This window comes from Dermacentor variabilis, chromosome 3, assembly GCF_050947875.1.
Source record: "Dermacentor variabilis isolate Ectoservices chromosome 3, ASM5094787v1, whole genome shotgun sequence".
NCBI lineage: Eukaryota > Metazoa > Arthropoda > Arachnida > Ixodida > Ixodidae > Dermacentor > Dermacentor variabilis.
Genome location: NC_134570.1, coordinates 146,329,882 through 146,355,486, shown reverse-complemented (window position 1 = coordinate 146,355,486; position 25,605 = coordinate 146,329,882). Strand labels below are relative to the sequence as shown.

The following is a 25,605-nucleotide window of genomic DNA, read 5'->3' as shown; positions in this document are numbered from 1 at the left end:
GTAAACAATAAAAAGTTGTCGCGCGCACCCATTCACCCCCCCCCCCCCCCCCACACACACACACGCGCGCGCGCGCGCGTATTTTCGCTAAATGAGGCAAATAATGCTTTCGCATTGAAAAAAAATTGGTTGGTCTACTGCGCTTTTTATGTACCTATAGTTTCAACGGCGTTTTAGCTTGAACGCGAGAGCATTAGCAGTGCTAGAAGTCGAAAACTGTCCGGCGTCGGCGTCAGCCTGCACCTGTCAAGCGTGGCAGGTAGCGTTTGGAGGGATTTCATTCTCCCCACCTACCACCTTCTAACAAACTGGCTAGAAGAAAGGAACGACCATAATGACTCGCTGATTATAGGGAAACACCGACGATAGCAACTTGCTAATGACACTTCAGCGACAGGTGACAGCGGTTAGGTTCTAGTAATGATAGTAGCTTAGTAAAGTAACAAGCAGCCGTAGTGGTCGCTGGTACTCCAAGGCTGCAGAACGGTCGCACAAAGGAAGAGAAGGTATTGAAGGATACTATCGGATTTCCTTGGCATCAAACCATGTTGATCGCCCCTCATTTCTTTTTCTTTCAGGTTAGTTGCTTTCTACAGTATTACCTCATATAAATACTTGTTTCGAAAACCCTTGGATGAATACAAAATATGCATTAGACAAACGTCAGCGCGAGATGTTAATCTTACACTAAAAACAGCATAAAGGCAATACGTGCCTAAAAATAAAGCCATTTTATAGCGTTTAAGTTGTCACCTAAAAACTTTTTTGCGCGGAACTAAATTTTCTGATTCGGCGAGAGGGATAGCGCCGCAAGATTTGGAATTGCCAAGGACCCCAAAATATATTGAGGTTTGTCGGACCCACTAATCCACTTCTATATCGTCATGGAAGCTCCCACGGCGCTCGCCAATGTTTATTCGAGTCGCGTAGGCTTTTTCGTATGTGCGCCGATTTCTTGTGACAAACTGTGATCATAAGAGGCTGATAACTTGATAAAAATCTTCCTGCTTATTACGATTTATGATGGCTCTATCAGGATGTGAAGAGCGTGGACATATGATGCTACCTCTTTATCACTCGGCAACGTCTCCCATTTTTCTTAACAATGCTTCGAGCAGATAAAAAATTTAAGTTCTGTCTTTACCAGGCTGCTCTGCTCTAAACCTCCGCTCCTGGAACCGCTTCGGAACGGTTCTTTCTATTCGTTACGGTTCGGGTTCAGTTCCAAAATGGCAGGAAAAATACGGGTTCTGCTCGGTTCTGGTTCCGGGCAAAAATTTGGGTTCGGTTCCGGTTTTCGGTTCCGGTTCGACACCCTGGATTGAACACTAATGAATGTCATGGAGGTGGCTCGGTTTTTTCAGGACTTGACCTCGTCGACATACAGTGTCGCGCATTTCCATATATGGAGTCAACTTCCGTACTGTGCGATGTGGTTAGCAAAATAATTCCCTTCTTAGCAATATCACTTTGCTCTGGCTTGTTCCTTCTAAAATGAACATATCGGTGGCGATCATTATTCTCGTTGCTACTCAATCTTTTATTCCAAACCTCTGCAATTTGTCCGTACCGTGCTACCTCATAACACGCACACACACACGCACGCACGAACTGCACTGGTTGAGAAGCTGCATCGTTGCACTTGAAAAAAATCAGTGCCGCAAAACAATGTAAAGAGTTTTCATTACGTAACTGTTGGCTTTTTACAACTTTAGTAACATCTCTGTATTATTCACACGTAATCCAATTCAGACTAGTTTCGTTGCTGCCTCGTCGCGAAAAGCAAACGCTGACTCTAGAAATGAACACACTTCGAGTGAGTCGAGAGATCAAAAGTTACTATACCTGCCCGCTGCGACCACACAGGTCGACAGGAACAGCAACGAAATATGCGTAGGACTTAGAACTAATAGTAGAGAAATTGAAAGATGTTGCTGGGGGCTTCACGTGATGAACAGGTTAGATTAAAGGCATAAACCACATAACATTGGACAGCATTGCATTCGAGCTAACTCAGTCATCGCGGAACATATGTCCCTCGCTGGCGCAGTTCGACATGCGTATAAGCGCACATGAAAAGCGGAAATAGCGCCCCAAGTGCACCACTACACAACAAGGCACTCCGGATCGACTTTCATGTATCTGGGCCACACGGAATGGCAGCCAAAAGCGCGGCTATAACCGTCTTCGTGCATGGCGAGGTTGCACCAGTTTTCGCCATCGACCCGATGGCAGAACCGGCTGCAGAAGCTGGCGTAGAAGGTCTGCCTGCCCGTCAGTGTCTGCAAGGGCTGCAGCTGCAAGAACGCCTTGTCTCCGGCAGCCGTGCTTTCCAGGGCTTTGACGGCCAGCTTGAGGGCGAACAGTTCCTTAATGAAGCGCTTGTCGTGCACCGAGCTGGCTTCGTCCCAACGGCAGCTTTTGAGAGACGACCACCAGAAGCTTCTCGAGAGGCCCTTGTCGATGCTTCGGCCACGTCCGACGACGGCATTGGCGATGCTGCTGGCCATCTGGAAGCCCAGTCCACTGTACGACATCGAGGGCGAGCCGTGGATGTAGAAGGAAGGTGGGTAGAAGGCGAACATTCTGACCTGCAGGAAGTTGATGGAGTGCAGGTAGCGGATGTTCTGCGTACGCCACTTGAAGCGGGCCGTCATCACCGGGTGAGGATTCCCGGACTTGAGCAGGGCCACGAGTGCCTTTCGTGTGCTGAGCCAGGCGTCAAAGAAGCTCGAAGAGCTGTTGGGAAAGCTTCTGTACAACCAGTCCAGGGTACGCCTGTTCGACACTCTCACGGCACATCGTTCTTGGCACAGACTTTTGATCTTCGCCACAGCCGTCGCCTTGGCCGACTCTGTGATGGCGTCCGAGTTTTGGACCAGCTGCACAAATGTGTCGACGGTGTTCTGCAGCACTTTCGAGGTCATCTGGATGTCGCCGTGCTCGAAGCGCTTGATGAAGTTGTGCAGTATTTGCAGCTGGCCGAACGATTCGTGGACGGCGAGAAAGCAGAGCGTCTCGTTGAGCGTGTGGTTAGATTCGTTGTCGCCACTGGGCCGCAGCTGATCGAAGTCGGGGTTCACGACCCAGATGTAAGCGTAGGCAAACAGCCACCCGACCACGTTGAGACTTCTCGCCGGAGGTAGCAAAGTGAGAGCTTCTGACAGGGCCTCGAGGCGCTGCTCGTCGTACGCGAAGACCGTTGTTTCTGAGGTCAACGAGTCGTCGTTCAGGTGGCGTTTGAGCAGCGTCAGCCAGGACTGGGGCTTCATGTTGGGAGCCATGTCCTGGACGTGTTTCAGGGTGACGAGGACGTCATTTCCGCGTTCGTCGCTGCATGCTGCCAGATTCGACGTGAGCGTCATCTCGTCGCGACGCAAGGCGTCGATCTGCTCCTTGGTGATGTCCCCTCTGCTTTTTCCGAGGAACGTTGCGGCTCTCGTGATCAGCTGCTCGGTGTCCTCTTCGTTCTCGTACACGTGACCCACCTGCTGCCTTCGTAGTTCGATCAATGGTCCGGGCTCCTGGAACACGAGGCTGGCCGTGTGGAACTTTCTCGTGCTTCGTCTCAGGTCGAAGAGCAGGGCGACCCTCCAATTGATCACCAGATCCAGCAGGACGTCCAGGAGGTCGACGTCCTCCGGAGGGTCGTTTGGCCACGGTATGCGTCGCTCCTTCATGAAGTCCACAAAGTGGGCCGCTTGTGTTCCCGACTGCACATGTAAGAAACCTCTTAAATACAGACACTGACCTCGGTGCTCGCTTCGTGCGTATACTAATTCGGCTTCCGCCGTAGGATTTGACCTTTAAGAGCAACTTTTGAACACAAGTTTACGCTCTTTCTAGTTTTTGCTGTGTCGGTTGAATGTATGCAGTAGTCCCTTACAAAAGTAATTATAGAGGTACTGTTGTTCTTTATTCCTATCGACTTTCTGTTGCTTTCAATAGAATGCATGTTGATGTGCAATTGAATATCGTGTATTTGTTCTTTAACGGATGGCTGTGGATCCTTGCTACTAATTTTCGAGCTTGAATATAGAAGTGGTGCTATAATTTGTATAATAAATGAGACTCCCGCGTTGACCGTGCGATCACGTAGCGGCAGTTCTCAGTGACACTACATGATGTAAGAAATGTCTACACTCGCGTCTCTGATGATTAGTTAAATAGACTAGCGTACGTAATCACTGTACACTTTGTAAAAGAGTGTCTAACTCCGCTCTTTTCTTTTGAAAGTTTTACAGTTATTGTGTCAGCAGCAATATCAGTCTCGGTAACTCTTCTTTTAAGAAACATCGCCAGCTCGTGACGTAAAACACACCTCTTTAGTAAAACGTAGCGAATTGATAATGATGCCTTGAATGAATTTTCTTCCTTTTATTGTATTTTTATGCGTTTTTAGACGTCTTGCCTGTAATTTATCCACAACTTTAAATTACATCCAGCGATGTCAAGTCAACGGTGGGAGTGTGAAAAACACAACCCCCACCCGATTTTTTTCGAACGTCGTCAGATCTCAAGATGAAATTAATTCTGAGGTTTTACGTGCCAAAACGATCATCTCATTATGGAGCGCGCCACAGGGGGGGGGGGGGAGGTACTCCGGAATAATTTTGACCACCTGTGGTCCTTTAACGTGCACCCAATGCACGCTGGATGGGTGTTTCTGCATTTCGCCCCCATCGAAATGGCGCCGTCGCGTATGGAGGTAGATAACAGCCAGGGGTGTAGCCAGTGGGGGGTGGGGAGGGGCTTATGGGGCTTCAGCCCCCCCCCCCCAAATTTTTCGGGCTGTCCATGCACCGCCGACCGAAGCAACCCCAGGCGCCGGAGATAATTCTGGATTTTGTCTAGAACGGCCCTTTTCACGTTCGAAAAGCCATTTCACCGCGAAAATTGCGAACTCGGGCTGGATTTCGCGGCAACGCCCAAGCACCGGGAGTCACATAACGCAAGCAGCCCCACCCGAGCACAGTTTCAAGGACGCTTGGATGGCGAAAGGGCTCGCCGCGGCATCTCACGGAGGCCGCGGAATATACACTCTATCATGGAATCTACGGAGCGCGTGGATGTAAATTCCTAAACTTTATCGCTCTAAAGTAATCATAAACTTTTGATGTGAAAGGTGCATAGACATTTCCAAACGTGTGCTTTAGATTTTCAATTGCGGAACTTTGTAAGTTTAATTTTCCCATATATATTTGACGCCAAAGGTGCATTAACTTTTCCAAAGTCGTACATCGTGCCATACAACGAGACAAGCCAAATCAACACGCTATCAGACAAGCTGACAAAGCCCGCAGCGAGGCCTGATGAGACGAAACGTTGTGGTGGTTCATTCGTGCCGTCATGTCACATAAAAAAATAACATTTTTTTTTCACCTGCGCCAAAGCATCCAGTGAAGACACTAAGCCAGCCAAAGCAACTACGTTCTTATTTATCTTTTTCTACTCTGACTTTTAATCGCGAGGACACATTGAGCCTCTTCAATTTTTTTTTGTTCTCGCTCCCATGCCCGCGGGCTGCCAGAGCCAGCCAGAGCGCATGCGTGTTTCTCGTGTTGCCCCGACCACCGCGCGGCGCACTTCGGTGCGCGTTCGGTTTTCTCTGGCCGAGTGCATTTTCGCCTGGCAGAGTTTTGGACGCTTTCTAGCTAGCAGGCGAAAAGAAGAAACAATGGTCGCTCGCCGCCATCGCTGTGGGGACTCGACGGATTGCACCGCGTTCGCTTGAGCGCAACTTCTCCAGAAAGTCTTGCAGTGGCGTAGCAACAGGGGGGGCCGGGGGGCCGTGGGCCCCGGGTGCAAGGGGCCAGAGGAGGGGAGGGGGTGTCATATACGTCTGAAGACGCCCCTCCTTCCGCCGGCTACACCCTGGGGGGGGGGGAGGGGGGGTGACAAAAGGCCTATGGGCCCCGGGTGCCAGACGACCTAGCTACGCCACTGAAGTCTTGTCTCGCCGGTGTAGGATACCGAGCAGTACGCGCATGGTCCTTGGTGAACCAAGCGTCTCGTGTTTTCTTCGATATTCCTTTAATAGCCACATTAGTTGCCCAAAGTAGGCATTCGATTGTAACCAACATACTTTCCTTTGCGTCTTTTTTTCATTACAGTGCCCCCGCCCCACAAAAGGAAACAACAACAACAAAAAAAAAAAAACGTTGCGGCGCAGCGAATTGTCGCATGGTGAAAGTTATATTTTGTTACTTGTTTTGCAGAAAGTAGTGGGCCATGGGACGCTTCAGCTGCTGGATACTCTTATTGTATTATTGCGATAGCAATTATATGGACACTCTAGGCGCATTCCTGCCATCGCCGTCACCCTCATGTTCCGCATAAAGTCCAAGGGCGATAACATCATGACCGGGCGCCGCATGCTGTATGTGCAAGTGAAAGTGTGTGTGGGGTGCGGGGGAATGGGGGCTGAGCCGACGATGGTGGCTCAGTCTTGTGTGCGCAAGGGAGAAAAGTGAGGAGCAAGCGCGCCGCCTTCCGTCGCGCGCAATACATCGGGGGGAGTGGATGGAAGGGGGGCGGGATCTAGGATTCTGGGAATCTGTGATTACGCAACATGTTTATTTGCCTTGTTTGACCCATTATATACCGTGACTTTTTCTTAGATACGTAGATTTATTGGAGACTTATACGTATGCTTAGATATCTTGTTGGGAGGTTTTGTGTATACGTGCAGTGAACTTTGTTTCAAGTGGCACCTTTCTGCCCTTTATCGAGCTGTATCTTCGCATTTGTATATTCCATTATATCTTTGCATTTCTAATGTACGAGGGCGAGTCAAATGAAAGTGAGCCTACCCACCCCGCGCAATTATGGTTCTGTTCATTATCTGCAAGGCCTGAGCGTAGCACGCAGGCATCTCTCCTATACAAAAGTGACACGCAGGTGTGAGGATAAATGTTCTTTAATGTGCTCATTCACTGGGTTGAACATGGTTGCGTGACGTAATGGACGCTCCAGAAGTTGAGCAGCGTGGTGCCGTTAGGTTTTTGACAGCTGAAGGTGTTTCCCAAAAAGAAATTAGTCACCGTACGGCTGCCGTGTACATTGAACATTGCATTTCATTGGTCACTGTGAAGCGTTAGAACAAACGGTTCAAAGAAGGACGTGAAAGTTGCAAAGACGATCCCAGAGTGGGCCAAAGCCATCGTGCAATCACCCCTAACAAAACTGCAAAGTTTGATGAGCTGATGGCACAAGAACGGATGATAAGCATCGATGAACTGGCAGAGCATGTGAACATGCTCGGTTCGGTTCACCGTCACCGTTCACGCCATAATTCATAAACATCTCGGTTATCGGCTCTTGTGTGCGCAATGAATGCCCAAGATTTTGAACCACCGCCAGAATACGGAGAAGTTCGGCGCTGTCAGTACTCATCTGATCCGGTATCACAATAAGGGTGACAATTTCTTGTCTGCAATTGTGATCAGAGGCGAACCATCATGCCACTACTACGAGCCTGAAGCAAGACGGCAAAGCTTACAATGGGAACATTCGAATTCACCACCCCCCACCGTCATTTCCACCGGAAAGGTGTTGTTCACTTTTATTTTTCGATCGTCAGGGGCCATTACTGATAGAATGTGCTAAATCTTGAGAGGCTATCAATTGTTTCCGATATTGTGAAACGCCGGATCGGCTGCGTGTCGCTATCAAGAACAAACTACGTGAAAAATTGACGAATGGGGTCATCTTGTTCCACGACAATGCCCATCCCCACGTCGCTGATGGGGTTAATACAAAACTGGTAAAGTTCAAGCGGGAAACGCTGCAACATCCGTGACACAGCTCAGACCTGTCGCCTTGCGACTTCCACATTTCGGGGCAACCGAAGAAACAGCTCGAGGGAACCAGATTCGTCTCGGACGATGACGTGAAAGTCAGTGGCAAACGTTTTGAAGCAGCAACCCAAGGAGCTTTATGAGACGGGAATTACGCAACTCGTTAGTCAATGGGACAAATGTCTAAATGCTCATGGAGGCTACTTTTAAATAAAGTACCCCGTTTGACATATATTCACATTGGCTCACTTTCATTTGAATTGCCCTCGTATATTCTGCAGAACTCCTGCTTTTTATACGTGCTCTCTATTGCGACTATAATTTCGGTGCAATGCCTCACGATACACGACCGGTGACAGCTGCTCCTGTGTAATAATCTGGAACAAATGACAGCGTCATTGAGATTTTTCACTGACCGTTGCATATGTGCAAGAATGTAGACAAGGATCTTGAATGACAAAGTTTCATTAACATATTTGTCCTCAACATGTTCATTTCATGGCCTTTACATTGTTCATATCAGTGGCATGCACTGCTTTGCTGGTTTCGAACTGATGTAGTTCTAAAGTTCGTGTGATATTTTCTTTACTTATTAAATAGACAAAAAAACATGGAAGCATTGACCTCAGTTATGTTGGGCACAATTTTTTGCACATACGAGTATGCTATTTTATGAAAAAATACATATTTTACTTGTATTGACAGTACGTAGCGTTCAAGAATTCGTTTGCAGCATCTTTGGCAATGGCAGTGCAGTTATTATTCATGTAGTTGATCCCTAGGCAAATTGTTTAAGAGGAAGCTTTAGCTCAGGCCCAACTCCGACGCGGCCTATTCAGATACATGTAAAACGCAGAAACGCTTTTCTGAGATAACTCCTGAATCGCTTTTAATGAAATTTGTTGCATTTGAGAGAGTAAATTAAATTCTGGTGTTTGTTGGAAGCGGAGTTTCGATTTAGGTCCTGAACTTTGTTTAAAATATTTTGAAAATTCGAAACTTCGAAGAAAATAAAAACACGAAGTTTATAAATTAATAGACCTGCATCAAAACAGATATCGCGGTTCTGTAAACGGCATCCATTACACCATTCAAAGCGGACAAATTCTATATATCTATTTGTATCTTACGTGAATTGGTTATGTTATGTACATTCTGCAAAAGCCGTATTTCCATAATACTTAATTTTTTGATACTCATGTGTAACATATCAATTTTGTCCGCTGTAGATGTACTATTATGTGCAATTCACAGAATTTTGATATCAATTTTCATTGCTGATTTACAGAGTTGTAAACGTCATTGTTTCGTTTTCTGAACATTTTCGATTTTTGCAACTTTTCAACAAAATATCGACGACCTAAATCGAATATTAGAAACAAACAGTCACTACAGTTTAAGTTTTTCTTTTGAATGCAACAAACCTCATCAAATTTGGTGCAGTGGTTGCCGAGAAAAACGAATTCTCCTTCTACATGCATTTAGATAAGAGCATCCGACCTAATGTTTCCTATTAGGAGGAGGCCGAGCTGCAACGTGAGCCCCCCCCCCCCCCCCCCCCAAACAAAATTTCTGGCTACGCCACTGATAACAGCGTAACGTCGTTGCCGCTAAGCAACCATGGCGCGTTTAGATCTCAAGGTAGTGCTTTGCTTATAAAAGCAACTTTCATATGCGACCACATGGCTCTGTATTAAGCTCATCGGTCTGCCTTAAAAAAAAAAAGAAGAAACTACCAAAGTCGCTTCAGAAATTTTAAACAGAACAGCGCGTCTTCCGACAGGGACAAGGAAAAAGACAACACAGACAAGCGCTGAACAGCGCTTGTCTGTGTCTCCTTGTCGCGGTCAAAATACGCGCTGTTCTGCTTAAAATGGCTTACCAACTCTCCCAAACGTCCGTTTTCACTTGAGAAATGTTACCGGGGCAACTTACCGGCTATTTACGGCCACTAAAAGTATGCTAAAAATTCGATAAAGGGTTCGATAAATTTAGTTACAATATTCTGAGAAGTTACGAAAACTGAGCACTAGAGAACGCAAGAAATGTGGACTCTTGCGACTCTGATGGTACAATAGACCATCATTTGTAACCGATGTCCTACTACTTAAAGAGTATCGACGCTCATGGAACGCTTACAGTTCTTGTATGAGCGTAACGAAACTCACAAAGAAAGGTGTTACTTCATGGTTATGTTGCGCTTAGTTTTACACTGACGATATTAAGTGAAGGACAGGACGTGGACGGACATAGCTCGTCATTCACTTAATATCGTCAGTGTAAAACTAAGCGCAATATAACCATGAACGTTCGCCAACTAGCCCCCTTCATTGCTTTACCAAACGCGTTACTGCAAAGTGCTTTGGGGCAGCTGACGGCTTTTATAGTACTCTGCTGTCTCTATTGCTATTCATAATGACAGACTGTGTAAATTTTAGACAACGATGGCTGCTTTCCGTCCAAGGCTCGAATTTTTAATATGCGCGTTTGGAAAACTCCCAACAACATGCGCTCACAATTTCTAGTGTTTGTAGGGCGCACGTGTGACAATATTTTATGATTTCAAAAGGATTCTCATGAAAACAGGGGGGGGGGGGGCAGGTGTATTTGTGTGTCGGCAGAGGCAAATTTGATTTGCTCGAGAAGGCGAGCAGAATAAAGAATGTATCGGCGGTTTAGTTAGAGCTCCCGGCTATTATTTTCTACCTAATGAGCTCTCGGCCAACAGGTTCTTGTCAGCCGTTACTAGGAGATCGCTAAAAGGCGTGCTATACATATGAGACAACAGTTACACAGCCATGTGGTAAGAGTTCTGGTGTTAAGAAGAGTAGCGGCGCCTCGAGCACTCGCGTAAATTAACATGGGTCAGACGTTGCGTTCGGTCAGACGTTGCGAGACGTTCCCCTCTCTGTGCGTTCAATTGGCACTGCATGGGTATTGGCTGCGACAATCTACGCTGGAGAACAACTGCTTTACGGTCAAGCGAGAGACTCAAAATTTGAGGTGGGATCACGTTTTTGACTTTATTTTTACACATATTGTAATAACACTTCCAGTGTTCAGAAACTTTGGGATAAGTTTAAGAACATGGTACGTGAATGCACTGACTGTCGCAGGCCGATTATTGCTAAAAGAAAACAAAAAGCGCCTGGATTTCTCGGGCGACACTGCAGCTAAAGACAATACTGTAGCTGATGAGAAAGAAAAGCAAATATTCTTTCTCCTGAATTGAAACGAAAGATCCCCTTTTGTTACTTCTCAGCTAAAAAAGGCATACGTTCATTGACAAACAGCGTAATTTTTAAGAATCTTTACCCAACTTTATATCAGAGTCTCCCGAGAAATTCTGGCGTTTGGGTTTCCCCAACCTCGAAGACCTATGATCAGTTAGAAATTAAAGGTGTTCTGGTCAGTGACGCACAAGCAGTATCTAATATGTTCAATAAACATTTTAAGTCCGTGCTTACTAATGATAACAATATCTATCTAAAATTTGAAGCCTCACTTCCGCCATTGGAGGACCTTATCATTAGCGAGCAGGGTGCGCGTAACCTCGATATAAAGAAATCACCTGTACCGTACAACTTTAACGCCTTTTTGAAAGATATACACAATTAATATCTGAATATTTGTTTGTTTTATTTACGCGGTCCATATGTGAAAGTGAAATTCCGAGAGTCTGAAGGACTGCCACAGTGGAACCGCGAAAACTCACCGCGTCAAAGTGACGTGTGCGCGTTAAAGATGCATTAATATCCCGAACAAAATTGAATTTTTTTTCTGAATAGCTGCAGGCTTCCCTGCCCCGAAAGGAATAAAAGATGGCTGCCGCTGATCGCTCAGGCACTTGATACCCGAACCTGCCGGAGAACATGCGCTTATTTGCGAACAATAAAACTTTTTGCGTGGACGTCTTACGTTTCCGAGCACTTTCAGCACATTTACGACCTCGCTCTGCCAACTCTTCTTTGTTGAGGATTTGTTTTAGCGGCTTTCTTAACCTTCCGTTGCATGCCACCGCGATTGTCGACCAGCCACCGCAAGCTAAGTAAGGGAAAGCGGACCAATCGCAGACGCCGGCACCACCCTCTTCATTCGGTTATCGATTTTCAGTGTACTGGGGAGTTATAACGTAAGACTATTCCAAACTTTTCTATTCCGATTTTGCAATCAGTCCTCCGCGATTGGTCAAAAACTTTTTGAACCATCCCCACTTCGCCTGTCTGTCACGCGACGTCACGAAAACAGCGATAGCTCCCTATCTGATATGACGTATAGAGACTGCTTATGCATGATTGGACCGAACAAAAGAAAAAATAGTTATTTCTGATTCGACGCCTTTTCGCCATTAGCCCTCGGCTATTAGTGAAAAGTTTTTGGGCTTCACCCACTTCACCTGCCTGTCACGCGACGTCACAGAACCACGAAAACTCACCGCGTCAAAGTGACGTGTGCGCGTTAAAGATGCATTAATAACCCGAACAAAATTGATTTTTTTTTTCTGAATAGCCGCAGGCTGCCCCATTCCGAAAGGAATAAATGATGGCTGCCGCTGATCGCTTAGGCACAGGCTATTCGCACGTGCAGGGGAGCTTGGGTTTATTTGCGTACAATAAAACTTTTTACGCGGCAGTGTAACGTTTTCGAGTACTTTCGGCGCGTTTACGACCTCGCTCTGCCAACTCTTCTTTGCTGAGAATCTGATTTAACGGCGTTCTTAGCCACCGCGATTTTCGACCAGCCACAGTAAGCTAAGTAAGAGAAAGCGGACTAATCGCAGACGCCAGCACCACCTTCTTCATCCGGTTATTGATGTTCAGTGCACTGGCTCGGGCACATGGAATCCCTCTCCACTTGAGCGTACTCCTCGCCTCTTGTCAGCCAATCAGATAAGACAAGCCGCTCAGTGTAGGCAATATGTTATTCGTTTTGAAAGCAAACAAAAGTGACCTACTACTACGAGGAGAGCGTTTAATTGGTCTGTTCAGACAACCCTGTGGGTCACCGCCAGATGTTGCGTCAGCGGTTACGCAAATTTGACATCAGGAGAATGGAATAAAAACACACTGGAATAGTTTTACGTTATAGGGCCCCCGATTTTGTGTTTGCAGAAATGGTTAGGTAGATGGCCCCGACAAACACGGGATGATGCAGGGGATGGTATACTAAACTTGTTTGTATTAAAACTTGTTTTGGAGTGCCCAGCGACAGCTTTCTCAGCAATGCAGGCCTGCAACGTACGTCCCGGAGGCATCTCGCACCGCAAAGTGCGGCAACCCTTAACTGCTCAGTGCAGTAGGCCGATCGTCATCTGCCACAGCACGTGGCGGCGATGTCCGAGAGACAATCCTAGCTGCCCAAACAGGGGATACGTAATAAAGAAATCGTATCTATGTGGGCGAAATTCTGAAAGAAAACTTGGCGTTAGTTATTGTTTTTGTTGGACTTGTCAGTGTGCAGCCGAGACAGTGCCCGCTTGCAAAAGTTTGCGTGTGTTAGGGCAGGGGAGCGGGGGAATGGCCTGCTTTTGCCCTTGCACTTCTGACTGTAAGGGGGGGGGGGCGTGTCTCCCTCCCCACACGTAGATACGCCTATGACAAGCATGGTGTTACGCACGCATAGGCAAATGTAAACGCATCTCACTGGATGACCATGAGCACTCGCTGTCACAATGCTGTCGTGATGAAGAGCGCGGGTAGCGAGAAGCGAACGCTTCGTGATGCCTTTGGTTTCACCGTGAGCACACCTTTCATGGCCAAATAAATGAAAGCAGTCTTGAAAGTACTGGGAACCTCAATAGCGCTACTGATTTTCCTAATATGACAGACCAAGTAGCCCGACTCAATGCCTTGATCAAGTCTTGAAAGTCTACTGCATAATTGTAGAGGTGTGGAGATTTACCAGCGTGAACTGAGTGACGTGAGCGCTTTATACGTACCGGCGATGAGTGTCCTGAAAAACCAGACTCCGCGTGCAGCTAGTAGAGAAGCCAGACCCCCATCATCAGGGCTTCAAGCGGTTTTTGTGTAGACTCGAGTGATCTTGGTCGGGACTACAGGCGCCGTATTCCCGGCTTTCAAAAGTGTGTGCTTGGGGGGGGGGGGGTATGGCCTACTTGGCTACCCTAGTTTTTGGAGTGGGGGAGCAAGTGCCCCTCCCTCCCCTCCCCTCGGCAGATACGCCTATGGCTGTTAGTGGTAGGGGTGTAGCGATGGGTGCTAAAACGTTGGAATACAGATGCTGTGGCGTTCTTTCGAATTGTATCGGGTATAGCTGCTGGTGCCACTACTGGCAGCCTCCGCAAGCCGCAGCGCAGAAAGGTTGCCGCACTCACTTCGGAAGGCGTCCGCTTCAGGCACGCCGTGTACGCGGTCTGGGCCTTCGTGTCGGCGCGCGACTCGCGGTGGCTGCAGTTGCCGGCCGTGCGGTACTTCTGCGAGTCGTAGGCCATGACCTCGCCGTACATTCGCGTCCATCGCCGCTCCTCGTCGCGTTGCGAGGCCCGCGGGCCGCCGCCGCAGACGAAGGCGTGCAGGCTGTGGCACGGGTCGGCCGCGGCGTTCATGCGGGCGCGCAGCTCGCTGGCGTGCAGCATGCAGTCGTCGGTGCCGCACACGTCGGCTGTGTGCCCGGCCACCATGACGGCCTTGATCTCGCGGAGGAAGAAGAGCACGACGAAGCTGGACAGCACCACCAGCGAGAGCAGCACGGCGCCGTAGAAGAAGATGCGCGAGGAGTGCTTGCGGCTCTGGTAGAGCAGGGAGGAGATGCGCCGAGAGTGGTTCTGCGTGCGAGCAGAAGGACCGGGTCGCACACGCAGCACAAGCCGCAGACGAATAGCGAGCATGAGTCGGCATGTGTGGTGGAAACGTGCACTGCCGGTTCCGGGGTGGTTGGTTTCGGAACCTATGACTGTGACGGGGCACGAATTGCGTCGTTAGGAAACGACCAGAAATGGGCGAGTGGTCAGATATTTAGCTAATATTTATTACGGGATTCGAAGTACGACATTAAGAAACTGAATTGGCGTCAGCGGAGTTCAAATGTCGGGGGTGACCGAAACGTCAAGTGTAACTGGCTATAGCTGGACACAAATTTGTACATTACTAAAGGAGTACTGACAGGGAATTTGGTCTCATTTGTATTGCTCTGACCCCCACGGCGAGGCACAGCGAGGTAATCTGGCTTTCCACGGAGCGGGGACAACGTAGAGACGGACGGCCGCTACAAATTCTAGAGGGTGATACTTCAAGTCATTTCCGCTTGAAAAAAATTGTGTGGATGACACCATTTACGAGATGTGCGCGGTCAAACATGCGCTAAAAATTCACTGTCGTTCCACTTACTTTCTTAAAAAAACGTCGTTTTTATATATTGAAGCAGAAAAGTAACTGGAACGCCAGTGCATTTGTCTGGCAAGTTCGGGAATTAATATCTCGAAACTGGTGCCATCCTGAGAATTTGTTCCAAGTGGATCCGCATTGGGAACTCCCCGGCTAGAATTTGTAAATTGCAATATGGTGCCATAAAGTAATCAGCTGAAAACTTAAGTATTTAATTTTTGATAATTAATCGATAAGGAATTTCTATCATTGGAGAATTAACGCCCGCCTCTTCGAGTAGACCAGTTCATGCACTAGAATTGTGCTATCGCAATAAATTCTTCGCCTTTCTGGTGAACTGCAACTATTTTTATAGGGAAATGCACTTTAGATTTGTGACGTCGCCGCTTTGTTAAGTTCTTCCATATGCTGTCATGTTGTGTTTTTATTAATTTTGAAATGCAATATATTCATATATTCTTCTTTGTATTAGGTATCAGTCACATTTCGCGAAACGTATAGCAGTAATCAATGAGGCTATGGGATTCGTAAAACATGTCTGGGGAGCTCTAACGTAAAGCTGTTCCAAACTGATTCTATTCATTTGTTGCAACCAGCCCTTCCCGATTGGCCTAACACCTTCGGCCCACCCCCACGTCGCCTGTCCGTCACGCGACGTCACGAAAACCGCCAAAACTCCCATTCTGATAATACGTGTACACACTGATTATGCATGGTTAGACCAAACAAAAGAAAATAATTATTTCCTATCCTACATCCCCACAACCGCCACAACCCTCCCTTATTCGTCAAAAGTTTTCGGGCTGCGCCCACTTCGCCAATCTGTCATGGGACCTCGCATAACCGCGACAACTGAGCACATCACAGTGAAGTGTGCGCAATAAGATGCATAAATATGCCGAAAGGAACTAGAGCCGTATTCACAGAGCTTTACGTTTGCAAGATATCTTTGTCATTGGCTGGCCGCCTTTGCTAACTTTATTCCATAATCAAGATTGGCTAGAATTTGCTTTTACGAACAGTTCTATAGCGTAAACGTTTTTCGTGAATGCGGGCGCTGAAGGTTTTCGGAACGGGCGGGAAATACCCCGTTCCAAAAGGAATAGATTATGTCTGCCTACGGATCGCTTTGGCGCTGGCTGCTGGAACCTGCCAGGGAGAATGGATTTATTTGCGTATAAGAAAACTTTTTGTGTGGCAGTATAACGTGGGTGAGCCCTTTCGGCACATTCGCGACATCTATTTAGCGACTCTCCTGCGCTGAGGATCTGTTTTAGCGCCGTTTTTAACCTTGGGTGGCACGCCGCCGCAATTTTTAAGTAGCCAGCGCAAGCTAAGCAATTGGAATTAGGCCAATCGCAGACGCCGACACCAGCCATCTCATCTGTTTATCTACTTTCATTGCGCAAGCTCGGCCCCACCGAAGCCGTCTCTCTTTCCGCGCGCTCCTCGCCTCTCGTCAGCCAATAATATGAGAAAAACCTATCAAGGTAGGCGAAGCTGTTCGCTTTAATAGCAAACAAAAATGACCCCCCAGAAACGAAGAGAGCGTTTGAAGGGCGGTTCGAAAGACAATATGAGTCACCGCCCGATGCTTGCTTCTGCGGCTACGCAAGTTTGAAGTCAGGAGACTGGAATAAAAATTCTCAAGGAAACTCCTCTGGAAGTTAATAAGCATTGTGCCACTTGCTCATATCCATGCCGCCCGGTGTCGTTATCAATGTTATGAAACTTGATCCGACCAGTATCAAGTTTATCAACCCTTAGCGGCCGTTATCAACCGTATCGGACTAGATCCGACCCTTATCAACCCTTATCGTTTGTTATCAGCTTAATCGGACTCGATCTGATCCTTATCAACATTTATCTGCCCTTGCCAGCCTTATCGGACATGGTCAGACCCTCAAAGATAGGTAGCGTTTCGGTCGGTCAAGGAACGCCCCGACAGAAGATGCATCCCGCGACCACAGAAACGTGCGGGGATTTGGCGTGTTTGGTATCAAATTTTCGCAAAATCGGAATTCTCTTGACGTCTACAATGCATCAAGCCAGCTCTACTTCTGGTTCTACAGCTGACTTTCATTCCACTATGATCAAATAATTCAACAAAGGCTTCATAGAAACTGTTGTCAATACATTACTTATACATTACATTATAGAGATTTTCTCGTTGGGTAGGCATAGGAGTGCTGACGCATTTCAAACATATTGGAACAGTTTTGCGCTATATGGTTGCATTACTTTCGTTGACTGTACTTTGGTTTTACGTTGTATTTTGAGATGAGAAGTCTCCGTTCTTATTTTGCACCATATGTAAGCGTAAATAAATAAATAAATAAATAAATAAATAAATAAATAAATAAATAAATCGGGAGAGCCCATCTTACGTTGATTGTCGGCGGTAATGCGTTAGCATTCAATCAGTATAGCCACACAACGTAGCGCCACAATCGAACCGAGTTATGTGTGAGACGCGTACTGCAGCAGGACATCTCTTTCGCACTTCCGTAAGAACACTCGGACCCACCTAGCGCTGCCGCCGCGAAGCCTGGGGTAGGAGCCTAAATGCATCGCGCACTGGTGCGTGCGAACGCTGAGAAACAGTCGTGCGACAACCGGGCTCCTCTCGTGCTCCTTTGTTGGCACGCTACGCCATCTAATGGCGCAGGCGTGTCCAGAAATTGGTGGGAGCCGAACCCATGACCTTTGGTGTCAATAAAGGCGAAATTAACATAACTAAGGGACAGTTCATTCATGCAGAATTAAGGAATCGAACCCACGACCTCTAGTAGGGGCTCAACCCACGACCTTTTAAGTTCGTTACGTCGAGCTTAATTGAGGCCCACGTAATTAGGATACAGTAATTAAGGCACTCGAAACCGCGAAGCATGGTGGGAGTTGAACCGTCGAGCTTTAAGGGCCCGAACCAACGACCTTGCGTTGTGGCGTTATGTGTTAGCATCGCGTGGTGGTCGCAGTGCCTTCGCATTCATTCAAGTAAGGATAACCATAAGGGACCCTTGAATTTTGTAGCGTAAAGCTAGACTACGCGGGTTGGAGCCGAGCTTCGCGTGCTTCTGCGCCTGCCATACTGCGCATGCGCGAGGGTCGCGTGACGTCACGAGAGGCGTCACTGCGTCGCCCTCGCCACCGCCGACTGCGGCGCATTCCAGAGGTGTGACGTCGCAGCCCCCGCAGATGCGCCGGCTCCATGTGCGCCCGCTACTGCATTTACGATTGCGGCGCCGCGCGGCACTGCGCATGCGCGAGGAGTGCGCACCGTGCGTATAAATGTGCGGGAGAGACGGTTGATGTTGGCGAAACAAGGCCATAGCCGGATAAGCTAAGGATAGCAAGCAAGACAAGAGATTAACCAAGCATAACCGTACCTTTACGCTACGTATATCCTGGCAAAGCTGAGCTAAGTCACTGTCAATTTTTTTGTGCAGATTCTACCTCCTTACTTATTTCTTGCGGTATTTCCACTTCATCCTCGCAGTAATTTGTAGTGCCACTGTATGTTCTCCAAAAGGAAGCAGAATTGCGTACAGGTGCGCCGTTTTGTTCCAGTACTTTGCGGTAGAGCCCCTACTCGCACGCGCAGGATCCAAACTGCATTGTGGCAGAAGCGTATAGAAGTTGTTCCACTCTAAAGCGCAGCTCTAGGGGACCAGTTCCTGCGTTGGCATCACTCGGCGTTCCTCGGCGTAACCGAGCTAACGAGTACAGCGAAGGATTAAAGAGCTAACGCAGAGCGCAGCGAAGGAGGAAAGACTGAGACAGCGAAAAGAGCTCGAGGAGGAAAGCGGAGGAGTAGGGCGCGGCGAAAGCGTGAGAAGCGCCGCGCCGCGCGAGACGTGTTCTGCGGTGACAATCGCTACGAAATGGCGCCATGGTAGCGCGCATCGTCTGTTCACCGATGAAGCCATTGATAAGGCAGCCCAGAACGCGTCCGCCGATACCATATATGGAAACAAAATGCTGCATGAGCGACGATCTCTCTGCGATGGCTGCTGTGCATCGCGGCCATGCTTCACCCACGCGCTGCCTCTTGTGATCGCTACGTTTGCAACGTGCCTGATGAGACCGAGTGTCTGCGCCAGTCACCGTATAGCGAAAAGAAAACACGTATAGAGCTGCGCTCAAATTTCGCATAAGGCAGTATCGTAATCATTATAGAATATTTTGGTTTTTGCATATTTCACATTTGTTGAATAACTTCACTGAAATAAGTCATCGTGATGAGTCAGCCGTGGGGCGCTGCAATACTTTTGTTTAGAGAAGGGAGATTGAAGCCGAGTATTCCTGTTGTGCCCTAAAGACGTCAAGAATGACATTCGGTCAGGTGTGATGCCGGCGTTGGCGGATAATTCCTCCTGCGTTATTTTAGAGAGCAATATTTTGGGACGCTTCTTACGCATGTCATTGCATGTGCGCGCGGCAACGATGTTGGATGCAAAATAATAAGACGAGCGTGACGTGAAAGCCACTTGCCTGCCTTTGTTTTTGGAGAAGAACTGTAGTTTCGCGCCAAGCGGCGAACTGTACATGCGAAAGCGACCGGCACAGTTCCTCGTGCTTGGATTCGCCGTTGTCTTGCAGGTTTTGGATAAGTCACGTAGATAAAGTTTGTGATTAATTGAAGGAGCTGGCACAAGAAAATTGGGGGTACCTTTATTAGCCGCATTGCTAGTAACCAATTTTGATGTTGAAGTCGCGCAATGGTTTTGAGTACATCTCTTTCTGCATGTGACTATCGTTAGGAAGCACACTGATGCAATAACGGGCACCGAGAGGAAGGCTGACAGGCGCTCGCCTGCATTCCTTTCGTTCTTTCTGATGTCCCTGCTTTCAGAACGCAGCTCTTAGGTGCCCGACTTCGAGTTCAGCGTCGGCATCCTTCGGGGCAACCGCGCGAACGAGCTCGTGCCACTTCTCGCGCGTTCGTTGCCCTGTTTTTCCACAGCTGGCTCCAATGCCGCTCATCATGCCAGCGTACTGCCCCTCCCTGTGCGAAGGTCTGGCACCGGCCCACTGCCAGTGGGGGTGGTGATTTCGGTCTCAGATTTTTTGCCTCAATATATAGCGAAATGAAAGTACGTGTACAGCTGCGCTATAATTTTGCATTATGGAATGGCGCCGTCACGCGACACTTTTGTTAATGTGTTGGCATTTTTAAGGTAATCTATCTATCTATCTATCTATCTATCTATCTATCTATCTATCTATCTATCTATCTATCTATCTATCTATCTATCTATCTATCTATCTATCTATCTATCTATCTATCTATCTATCTATCTATCTATCTATCTATCTATCTATCTATCTATCTATCTATCTATCTATCTATCTATCTATCTATCTATCTATCTATCTATCTATCTATCTATCTATCTATCTATCTATCTATCTATCTATCTATCTATCTATCTATCTATCTATCTATCTATCTATCTATCTATCTATCTATCTATCTATCTATCTATCTATCTATCTATCTATCTATCTATCTATCTATCTATCTATCTATCTATCTATCTATCTATCTATCTATCTATCTATCTATCTATCTATCTATCTATCTATCTATCTATCTATCTATCTATCTATCTATCTATCTATCTATCTATCTATCTATCTATCTATCTATCTATCTATCTATCTATCTATCTATCTATCTATCTATCTATCTATCTATCTATCTATCTATCTATCTATCTATCTATCGAGCCAGCCAGCCAGCCAGCCAGCCAGCCAGCCAGCCAGCCAGACAGCCAGACAGCCAGCCTCTTACGCCTACCCTGGCCCATGTTGCCTAACTGCTGGGCAGCAAGATATGTGCACTTTTCATGATGCTGTCATTCAAATTTCACTCCGCACTTTTTTACGGGGTATAGCTGAGATTCATTTAACCCCATCCCTTCCCCACCGTAGCGCTTAAGAGCGCAAGTATGTGGAATAAACGTGTTACCAACCAACGACCAACCAAAACTTGGAACCTGTCCAGGGTGTCGATAATGAATTATCAGTAATGGCATATTCGGGTGGTGGTTCGGTCACACTCGGGCCATGATACGAAAGTAGCGAAAAGCGGGTTAAAAGCTGTATTTCGAGAATAAACGGGTGTAGAAATGGTGCGCTTGTTTCTTATCATCAGTGAAACGCGCCTACGCAAGTCTTAGTTGCTCTTTATAATTACATTTGTAGCGCTGCCAGAGCGTTTTGAAAGACCCGCCACGGTGGCTTAGAGGCTGTGGTGTTGCGCTGCTAAGTACAAGGTCGCGGGATTGAATCTCGGCCGCGGCGACCGCATTTCGGTGGGAGCGAAATACAAAAACGCCCATACCCGGTGCATTACGAGCACGTTAATGGTCACCTGGTGAAAAATTAATCATCAGTCCCCTACAACGGCGAGCCTCATAATCAAATCGTAGTTTTGGCACGTAGAACCTCAGAATTCAATTCGGCGTACGGAAACGACCGCCTGAATATACCGTAAGAATTAACAGCCAGCAATATACCAGGGACTACAGACCTGTAGTACTACCGAAGGGCGTGACAAGTCGCTTATATAACTTCATTGTCTTTGATGTAACAGCCACCGAGATCGGCACACATGTGGGAAGGATTTTTTTTTAGAGAAGTATATGCGCTTACGTTGATGTGATTGGGAGCCCTCGTTTAAGCTCACTCGAAGTGCTGCAAACGTGGTATCAGCTTAAGAAGAGGAGTGGTGAGTTCCAGCATACTTTAATGTTACCACGCCAATGAAAGTTGGAGGCTTAAACACTTCAACTGCAAGATAAACAGCTTCTATAGCTATCGTCAACGCTTTAGTAGCGCCTGATAGCTTAACAATCTGTGCTGCCAAACCCTGCGCGTTTGTCGATTCACAACCAAACTCAGGTGCGTTGCTTGGTCTTCGATTCAAAGTTAAACCCGAGACAGGCGTCGCCAAACCCAGCAACGCACAGCTGTGAACTTTTTGTTTGTGAAATACTTTCAAATCGGACAATTTTCAGCTCGCCTTAAACTCACTTTTAAGAGAGGTGAGTTACTACATTCCTGCTTAAAAGTCGGAGTTGTAGGCTCCTTTATGCCGCTTTACATGACAGGTACTGCATTTACAACAAAGCAATTGTGCGAAATTTCTTATTGAGTTGTCATCATAATCTTGTGTCCACTATTTTTACGGTTTTCGCCGTGCATTACCGAAGTGTAGACGATTGAGGAGTCGGCACACCCCAGGTCTAGGTTGCCTGATTGGCTCCACAAAAAAACAAAAGGTCGCGCCCGAAGGACGAAGGGCAAAGCACTGACTGCGATAGCAAGAGTTTAGCGTTGCACTTGAACTCCTCGGACGGCGTTCTAACTAACTACACGAGGGTCCGACTAGCGCGGACGCGGCATACGTGAGTGCGCTGAAAGTTCTGGCACCCTTAAAAGTTTTAACGCGCCTAATGGCGTCACACTGGCACCGCTGGCTGTGCCGCTCTTAAAGAGCTGCACCAGTAAAGTACATCACTTTCAAGTTTTAGCACTGATAATGTCTTGAACTTTTATTATCCAATAGTCTGAGAAGATTTGTACAGGCCATTTGCCGTGAACGTTACGTTTAATGGCGTTTGTCTGCGGGCAGCCATTCTCGAAATTCCTAATGCTATTTTAGTCAATAACGTAAAACCCGGCTTGAGCAGTCTGGGGGCTGAATAGTATAGCATTAGCGTACGGCATGTATGGCATGTGTGCACTTGCATCTACTTGAATGGTAATGCCGACAGCGACGACGATGGAGAAAATCCCCCTGGAGTGTACATATAATTGCTATCGCAATAAAATTATCTCTAGTCGTAAACGATTCATTTGCACAGTCCAGCAATTACAGAACTGAGACAGCACTGAAGCGTGTATCTGAGATTGTTAAGCGCCGTAGTTACAGAAAAAAGCGCTAAAGGATGGGACATGCAAGGAACCATACACACGATGAACCCGTCCGTTAGCCTTGTTCCCTGTGAAATTGCCTTTAACCAAGCAGCTGAGAATAAGACTGAAGTGTAGATTGAGTCTCCTATTAATGTATAGCTCCTCGCTCGTCCCTTCATTCAGTACTGTTCCTTGTAAATGTGCCTGAGTCTGTACTCCAGGGCACATATAGCTAGCACGTGACGTCACAGAACCACGGCAGAACCACCGTGCGAAATGCCCTTCTCCGTACTGGTTCTCCAATAGGGCGGCTACGCTGACGTCAACGCGAGTCACCTATAACGTGTGGTGACTGTTACAAGTCAATGGCGAAGACGAGTCAGGGTATTTCTTATTAGAACGGCTGCGCTTACGCTGGACCGCCTGGCCCGGGAGATCCTTGAGAGCCGGAACGCGCTGTCCACGCGGACCGAGCGGGGACTGTCCGTGTGCCTCGGGATTTCCAACGGAGGAGTCGAGTCGAGGGCCGTCCACAGCGTCTCGTCGCCCTCGGACATGGATGGGTTCACGCTTGGCGTCGTCGATTCGTTGCTGCGAGCGGTTCGCCAGGGCCCTATGCAGCGTGTCTTCCAAACGGCTGTCGAGGTCACGCTTCTTCTGCTTCTTCTTGCTTGCACGCTCGCGCTTTTCTTCGTCTACAACTCAAACGCCACGTGTTCCGCGAATAGTCTATTGGCGAAAAAACTAAGTATGCTCAAAATAAGAGTTTTTGTCAGAGAAAGTGACGAGAAATATGCAAATAACATCGCAGAGAGAAGAGGAAAAACAAGGAAATGCTGGGAGATTAAGCAGAAGAACGGGCCGTTGGCTACCTTGCTTGCGGTGACCCACTATAATATGGCGCGATGGCGCGTCGCCGGAGCGCCGGCTCTATAGCGGCGCATCGCGGTGTGTGCTGCCCAATCCGAAGCTCAGATCCGCCTCCATTCGGCACGGCGTGTTCTGTATGCGGTTGCCTGTTGTTGAAATAAGAGAGCAGCTGCGCTTAAAGATCGCATTACCAAGAAGCGTAATCGTCGGCCAATTTTTTTTAACATCACGCTGAGTAAAGCTCTCTTTTATTTGCGTTTCCCAACATCAATATCTTGAAGGGACGCACATCAAAACTTCCCGCAAGGGTGCTTGCGTTTAATGTACGTAAAGCGACAAAGGCTGTTCTCAAACTTTTTATCCTCTCCAGACAAATATTTGTGCTCTGGCTGCCTCACAAAAATACGAACCGATGTCTGCCAAGGCGACAATATGTGCCAAGTAGACGCGCACTGGCGCGCTCTTGTAACTTCAAGCCGACGTTACTCCCGAGGCACGGCAAACGCAAGGCGCGCGGGCGCGAGCTTTCAGGCGCCGGCAAGCGTACGTGTATTCTGGCCATAGAGAGGGTCTGGCCTTTATATATGTGAGTTTCTCTTCAGGGTTCAAGTAGATGGAGGAGGAGGAATAAACATTTTGTTGATGAGGAAAAAAAATTGGAGGTCGCTTAAGCTTGGAGGTCGCTTAAGCTTCGCCTTCAACAGTGGAACGCGATAACGTTCCCGTCGACCCGCCAAGGGGTGTAAGACAATGCGCTACGGCGCAGCGATCACTTATGAGGCGCCCCGCACCGGACTTTGCACCCACCGATCAAAATCAAAATCAAAATCAAAATCATGTTTATTTTTCCAAAGAACTTTGGAAGGAGGCCCGAACTAAAAGTGGAAGCTAGTCCACTTGACGGGGGTTCGGGCCCCCTTTTACAAGGCACAGCGAAGGTGACAAGTCGACAAATAAACAATAGAATCAATTATACATAACAAAATAATAACTAGGTTACAATAGCACAGGCGTACAAATGAGAAGAAAACAATCTTAACAACATATAAGTGAATTTTACGTTTTCTTATAAAGTTGTTATTCGACATGTACAAAAAAGTTGCGGAGTCTTGTTCTATTACTATTTTTTATCGTTAATGTCTGTTTGTGTAGATAATTTATTAGCATAGGAAGAGAACAGCGAAGCATTTGCTCCCCGTAGGATGTTCTCGAAAATGGTATTTGCCAGGGTTCCGTGCTACGAGTGTCATGTATCGGCGTTCGAATTGTCAGGTCTGCAAGGGAAGCTAATAAATTTCAAGGATTGTTGATGCTTTGTTTATATCTTATCGCCAGATGATACGAGTAAAGATTGTGAGTAGAAACTAAATTAAAACGATGAAAAAGTGGTTTAGTATGAGCGTGGTAATCTGCATTGGCTATATGTCGAAGAGCTTTCTTTTGGAGTACGAATATGCGATTTAAGTTCGTTGTTGTGGTTTTCCCCCAGACAAGGATACAGTAATGAAGATGAGAAAGGAACAGAGCATTGTAAATTTTTAGTTTAACCTCTTGTGGTAAAAAGAATCGAAACTTTGCTAAAATACCAACAGACTTTGCAATACGGGTAATAACGTGATTGATGTGCAGATCCCAGGACATGTTTTTATGAAAATGGACACCAAGTG

The 25,605-nt window shown here is 47.2% G+C and overlaps 1 protein-coding gene across 1 annotated transcript; it reads right to left on the bottom strand.

Annotated features, from left to right (window-relative positions):
* Window positions 1-1,665: 1,665 nt before the first annotated feature.
* On the bottom strand, window positions 1,666-23,707 carry LOC142576375 (neprilysin-11-like). The gene is made up of 3 exons (XM_075686480.1): window positions 23,482-23,707; window positions 14,134-14,583; window positions 1,666-3,713 (listed from the first exon to the last, which is right to left on the bottom strand). Exons 1-3 carry the CDS (start codon window positions 23,623-23,625, stop codon window positions 2,106-2,108), a joined length of 2,202 nt encoding a protein of 733 aa, XP_075542595.1. The 5' UTR covers window positions 23,626-23,707; the 3' UTR covers window positions 1,666-2,105.
* Window positions 23,708-25,605: the final 1,898 nt, after the last annotated feature.